At 40.5% G+C, this 6,778-nt stretch overlaps 1 protein-coding gene across 1 annotated transcript in view; it reads right to left on the bottom strand.

The window, feature by feature from the left end:
• Positions 1 to 787: 787 nt before the first annotated feature.
• The window catches only part of atp7a (ATPase, Cu++ transporting, alpha polypeptide), a 25,603-nt gene continuing 19,612 nt past the window's right edge, over positions 788 to 6,778 (bottom strand). The window contains exons 16-23 of the mRNA XM_015401058.1: positions 5,305 to 5,487; positions 4,994 to 5,207; positions 4,770 to 4,916; positions 4,533 to 4,675; positions 3,059 to 3,262; positions 2,825 to 2,942; positions 2,443 to 2,545; positions 788 to 2,359 (exon numbers count right to left, since the gene is read on the bottom strand). Coding sequence (XP_015256544.1) covers positions 2,086 to 2,359; positions 2,443 to 2,545; positions 2,825 to 2,942; positions 3,059 to 3,262; positions 4,533 to 4,675; positions 4,770 to 4,916; positions 4,994 to 5,207; positions 5,305 to 5,487 — 1,386 coding nt within the window. The 3' untranslated portion in view covers positions 788 to 2,085. The remainder of the gene's footprint in view (positions 2,360 to 2,442; positions 2,546 to 2,824; positions 2,943 to 3,058; positions 3,263 to 4,532; positions 4,676 to 4,769; positions 4,917 to 4,993; positions 5,208 to 5,304; positions 5,488 to 6,778) is intronic.

Genomic DNA, 6,778 nt, shown 5'->3' with positions numbered 1-6,778 from the left:
TGGGATTATTAAAGTATTAATGATTCAGATTCCTTATTGATGGGACAGGTGTTGTGAATGAAACGGTGCCCAGCTTAAAAGAGCTCCTGTGTGTCGCTGAATTCAATTTAGTTTATTTCTATAGCGCCAATTCACAACACGTCATCTCAAGGCACTTTACAGTTCAACCAGATCATTCAGTCAAATTGATTCAGTTTTCTAAGGAAAACCAGTTGATTGTGCACATTGATGACTGAAAGACATCTTCTGCCTCCATTTATCTGTTTACTACAGTGTGTTGAATTCGTGTTAATGTTTATTTAAAGACATTTTAATTAGTGGAAAAAATTGTAGGGGGAATATAAAAAAGAAAAGAAAAAAAAAGTCTAATCAACCATAACTTGCGTGCAGTACTTCCGTGGACCCCCTGTTGAAGACCTCCGCTTTAGAATCATGCCTGAACTCACAATGCAGCCCAGCTGAAAACCAGACTGAACTCGATCTCCCTCATGCTCCACTGCACTGCTGCAGTAATTAATGTAAAAGGAACCCCAACCAAGCACTCAGAAACCCTATAAGCTGGGTCTTTTCTTCTTTTTAAGCCAAAGTTTCTTTGTTAAGTACTTCATAACCTATAACAGGCAGTATATTTTTAAACTAGATTCTGGTTTTATTTAGCCATCACCTTGTAGTAATCTAAATGAGTTAATACAGTGTGTAACTAATAGAAACAGCTTTTTAAATTTTTGAATAAAACTCCTGAAATAAATGATTCAGATTCTGCTTTACTGAATCACGCTTCAGCAGACGGCAGGAATGCATTACAAAAGCGTTTTATTCAAAGGCACAATGTTCAGAAGAAACCACAGAGGATAGGCAGGCTGTCAACAAACCTGAAACTTTACGCACTTTTTTCACAAAAAGATCAGACAAATACAACCGATTGGCATAAACTGGATTCACAAATACAAATTCAAGATTAGTCTGCAGAAGAAAATAGTGTTATTGGGAAGTAGTGGGATGAAACGGGTACATGTTTTGTTTTGTGGGAATAAGTGATACAAATACACATAATATAACTCGGCTATAACCAGATAATAAAATACTGCAAAAAAAAAAAAAAAAAGACAGTTTTATGGTCCGACTGTAAAATACCACTCCTCTAATCTCATGTTGCTCTGATTGTACAAAGTGATTTATTGTAACAAGCTACTTCATGGATTTACCAGCAACAGTTTGGTCGATTCGATTAGAGACCACCGATGCTGAAGGACAATCGTTTCTGTGATCAAACGCATGAATCCATTATAAAATCAAATCTACATTAAGTAACACTGGACTTTATGAGTTGTAACCAGAAGTAGTGTTTGGTCTCGTCGAGGTGAGGCCTTTTCGCAGCAGGCAGGTAAAGCAATTCAATCTCAACATCACTGCATGTAACAACTTCAGCTCAGTGATAAAAGATTAATCTTCACATTGAAGAAAAAAAAGGTGCAAAGACGGGATCCTTCAGCGCACGCCGACTATAAACAAGTGACCTTTGCTCACACCTCGAGTCGCAGAAATCTTGTAAAGGCTGCTATCTTTGGAATGTGTTGGACTTTGCAAAGGTTGCGTTTCAGGTGGCACTTGGATAACATTTACAGCTCTGTCTCCTACAGTTAACCTTCTGCTTGTTACATTGCTGCTCACTTATTATTACACATCGATAAAAAAAAAAAAAAAGAAATCAGACTTGGCATTTTGATTCAACATTCTTCACATCAGAGGATACATTGACAAAAATAGATAAATAATGATATAAATATTTGGAAGAAAAGGCATCTAAGAGTTCGGATTTTCCTCATTTGTAGCGTCCACTTGTCACAAGCAGTGCTGAAGTAAAAATGTCTTTTGGTTTGTGTTGAAGACTGTAAAGGCAAAGGAGCGTCAGCTTTCAGGGTCTTCACAGGACGTGTCAGTAGGAGGGTTTGGGTTTAGCTAAGAACAACAAAGAGGTTGTGAAAGCTAACTTCAAGTATGGATGGATTAGTTTTCAGAGAAACCCTCTCAGCATGGTTCAGGCTTGAATAACAGGCGTTCCTGTGCAGCCGGAGCTGCGTTAGATCAGCAGATCTCCTCCTCGCACAGCGCCTCCCCCACCAGCAGCGAGTGTTTGTCGGGCTCGCTCAGCACCAAGCTGTTGAGCGAGTGTTTGTCGGAGCGCAGCGAGTTGATGGAGGCCCGGCTGTAGTTCACGATGCGATCTAGCAGGCTTAGTTTGGGGGAGGGACGGCGCAGATCCCCCATGCCGATGTGGACGCTGACGTCAGACAGGCTGCCCTGCCGCCTGCTGTTACCCAGTTTGGCTTCCAGCTTCTCGGCGCTGGGCTTCGTGTAACTACAGGAAGACGGACAAAGATAGAGGTGAGGGAAAACAAGGAGGGCAAAAGACATCCTGCTGAAACATAAACATCTTTTTACCATTTCAGCAGGAGAGACGACAAAACCACAGAGACGGAGGAGAGTGCCATCGCTGCTGAGCCCATCCACGGATGTAAGACCAGGCCGATGGGCAGGAACACACCTGGCAGAAAACAACAGACTGAATACCAGCAGACTTAAAAATATTCAAATCACATCTGTCGATGTCAGGGTCGAAAAATTACATTTATGCTAAATTTAAAGGCAAAATAACATAAATGTCCTAGAATCACATTTAAGTTTTTTTTTATATATTGACAGAGGGTTATGAATTTAATCTTTTGATAAAAGGAAGTGTAACAAAGTCTTGATTTTTAAACAATTTTCCTTAACTTATATTTAGTCAGACCTGAAAGAAAAAAAAATCTTTGAATGACCCTACCTGCAGCAATAGGAATGCCAACCAGGTTGTAGATAAGAGCAAAAACGAAGTTGATCCTGATCCTCTTAACCGTCTTTTTGGAAAGATCGATACTGGCGACAACATCCAGCAGGTCGTTCTGCAAAACGCAAAGAGAAAACAGATCTAATCTTTCAAACTGAGCATAAATGCTTCCTTTAAAAAAGCGCTAAAATAACCAATATGATAGTAGAATAAAAGCTCAGTTTCTGTTACCCTGATCAGCACCACATCTGCTGCCTCGATGGCCACATCTGTCCCGGTTCCTATGGCGATGCCCACGTCAGCCATTGCCAGAGCAGGCGAGTCGTTAACTCCGTCGCCGACCATGGCTACTCTCTTTCCAGCCTGCTGCAGCTGCTCCACTTTAGCCACCTTGTGGGAGGGCAGCACCTCCGCAAACACCTTCCTGATGCCCACCTGTTGGAAAAGTGAAACAGCTGCAATGAGGGGCTTCTAGAGAGGCTTCCAAAAGAACACTGGAAAAGCTGCAGAGATCACGGCTTTGATAGGTTTACAATTAGCGGCGTCTTTACCACTGAGCAGCAGGAAATAAAGGCTGTTGTTAAAAGTAAGAAAAAAAGAATTTCCTCATTGGCTGAAAGCATCCCCACTCTGGAACATGTTGGTGGCATCATCAAGCTGTGGGGATGCTTTAATTTAGAGGGGAAAGAGACAGATGGAGACCAATCAATTCTGAAAGAAAACTACAATGAAAAGTTTTCAATCAAAGCATATTTGAGTGTCAAAATGGCCCAGTCAAAGTCCAGAAGACCTGCAGCTCTAATTTACTGGCTCAGGGGGACTCGGTATAAAATGTCTGCAACACTTTAAGGGTTTGTTTTATTTGTTGAAATCTGTTCTTCCCACTTCACAATTGTGCCAAACTTAAAACTACAATTGTTAACAATACTTACAATTAATTGTTAATTAATAATTTTTTAGATTCTATGTGATTATTTGATACTGTTTACTGAGAAGTAATTTGGCGTTGCAATGTTTGAGCTGTCCACTAGAGGGCAATGTTGGTCATTGTTAAGCAGCACCTCAGTGGTACTGTTGAAGAGGAGTTAGGTCAGAGTGGAGGTATACTAGAGCGGATAATAAAAAGTCTGGTCTGGATAATTAATGTGTTAAATTGCAACAAGGAAGCAGAATTAACTTTAAGCTGTTCTGTTAGTAAATATAAACACTGGATAAACTCTACATAGGGGAAATTGCCCCTTTGTAGAGGGGTAGCTGCCGCAGCATATCTGCTGTTTCAGAAGGACGAGATGGAGCATAAAAAAAAAACATTTGTAACATGATGGCTACATCGTTTCATGATTTTGAACATCATTTAAAAAATGTTGCAAATAGTTTGACAGCGTATCAGAGCCACAGATCCCATCTTTAAATTAGAAATTATCTTTTAAGTTTAATAATGTGTAAGAAAACATATTTTAGCTCTTTAACACAGATGGTACAATCAATGGTTAAAATATAACAACACAGCATTTGGTTTTCTTTCAGGATATTGTGAAAAGAAGAAGCCCCTCTTGATATGAGACAAAATTAAAATTTTTAAGAAAATGTACGCTTATCAATTAATCTCATAAATTTTGATTAATTTGTGAATCAATAACTTGCAACTTGAAAGTCGAAAGTTGTAATGTTTTAAAAGCGTTTACTGAAGCTCAGCTGCACTCACCTGCGCAGCAATAGCCCGCGCCGTCTTGCTGTTGTCTCCGGTCATCAGCACCACTTCCAGACCCATGCTGGTCAACGTGTGGACCGCCAGCTCCGCCTCAGGTTTCACAGTGTCAGCTATGGCCACCATTGCACACAGCTCATCTACAAGCAATAATATAATTTTTTTTAAAAGCTTGTATCATATTTCTACATGCTTTTATTCTGAAAGTTCAGTTTACAGGAAACAATGTCTTACTGTCTACAGCAACTAGTACGGCAGTGCGTCCTCTGCGCTCATGCTCGATCATGGCTTCATCGATGTCTGGTCTGAGCTGAAGGCAGTTTCTTCTCATCCACTCCCTGTTGCCGATCAGGACAACATAAGCCGCCGTCTGAACCAAACCTAAACGGTGACGTTAGAAGGTGTTAACTCAATTCTGTTCAATTTAGTTTCAATAAACAAATCATTTCTCTGCGCACTTAGCGGCTGTGGATCCATGGTGAGCGGGTGGGAGTTTGCCGGCAAGCGAGTGTCACTGATTTGGACGAGGACGCCGCTACGCTGGTTACTATCCTCGCTGTCGCTGTCCGCCTGCTTCAGTAAATACTCCGTGTTGCTGACCTGACAGCGGATGCCGCAGCCTGGCACCGCCTGGAAGTCGGTGCAGGTGCCGAGAGATTCCGTTCCGAGCTCCTTTGCGTCACAAAAGATGAAAACACAAATAAACTGTCCTTTAAAACAACCTGAGAGCAGTGTGGGCAGACGGATTATATCTGAGTGAAAAACCAACCTGTTTACAGTATTTAGTAATAGCGGCTCCTAGTGGGTGTTCACTGTTGTTCTCCGCCGTACCTACAATGGCCAGCAGGCGGGAGCGAGGCATCTTGTTCCCTTCCACAACCATCTTGACTTGGATGACCTTAGGAGCACCATATGTGATGGTGCCGGTCTTATCGAACACCACAGACTGGACCTAAAAAAAAGGTGATTGAAAAATAACTAGGAGAGACTTAGATAGTTTGGATTATTAAAGAAATGCAAGATCTGCACAAGATCTACTCATCTAAAAAGAAAATGACAAAGGAAAATAAATCTACTTTGGAGAACCAAAAGCTTATATACCAGCAAAAACACAAATAGAATGAGACGGGTAGATGTAGAGCTGGGCTGAAAAGCATAAAATCAGCCACTGATTGTTCAACTTCTCTAAATACAAAGACGATCAGAGGTCTAATTTTCATCATAGTAACACTTTATAAGACAAAATGAGAAATACATCCAGGAAATCACATTGTACGATTTGTAGATAAATTAGTTCTAAATTATGGAAACAAATATTTGGTCGATGATAAAAGCTCACTTCAACACTTAGAAGGCTAACCTTTGTAGCAAATGACGGAGGTCAAACATTTCCTGTCAGTTTTCTCACACTCTAGCTGGTATTTTGGTCTATTCCTCACCAGACCTGTAAAGTGGTGATGATTCTTCGCTATTGCTGAACTTTAAAGTAAATTTTCTATGGGATTAAGATAGAAAATGAAGCCATTTAAGGAGGTTTCGGCTTAAATTCTCCCCATACACCGCCCATTCATTCCTTTACATGGAACACTCCATCTGTCCCCATTTGCAGAAAAACAACCCTGCAGCATGACACTTCCACCACCTTGCTTTACAGTAGATATGGTGTTCTTGGTGTGCAGCTCAGCATTCTGATTCCTCCAAAAAGTCCTACTTTGCTTTCATCTGGCCACAGGTTATTCTCCCAATTCCCATCGGGATTCGTCATCTAATCTCTGCCAAACTCCAGATGAACATGAACTGGCTTAACCAGGAGGACATGCCTGATGACGGTAGTCTTTGTTACTTTGGTCCCAATTGTTATTCATCAGGTTCCTCTGTGTAGTTCTGGGATTTTTGCTCACTGTTCTCATCTATTGGGTTGTCCTTGTATGTCTTCCATTTCCTAACAGTTGCTCCCAGTTTAACTAGGCATCATTAATCAGGGTTCCTACAGCATAAGGCAAGTTAAATTCAAGACTTTTTAATGCCATTTGCAATAAAAAATTTAAGACCAAATTTATAAGAAACACAAGAAAAACCTGTTTGCGACAACTTAACCCAAAGGTTTATTTTAACATAAACCACTGCACTAATGTTTCAAATTTTGAAAAAACTTCCCATACAGGAAGAAAGCAAAAAACACACAAATGACAGATATATTTTAACAATTATTTAACTGAATTCACAAACTTTGTTTTAGCAGG

This window comes from Cyprinodon variegatus, unplaced genomic scaffold (assembly GCF_000732505.1).
Source record: "Cyprinodon variegatus isolate N-32 unplaced genomic scaffold, C_variegatus-1.0 Scaffold31, whole genome shotgun sequence".
NCBI classification, from domain to species: domain Eukaryota; kingdom Metazoa; phylum Chordata; class Actinopteri; order Cyprinodontiformes; family Cyprinodontidae; genus Cyprinodon; species Cyprinodon variegatus.
This window is presented reverse-complemented; position numbering and strand designations above follow the sequence as displayed.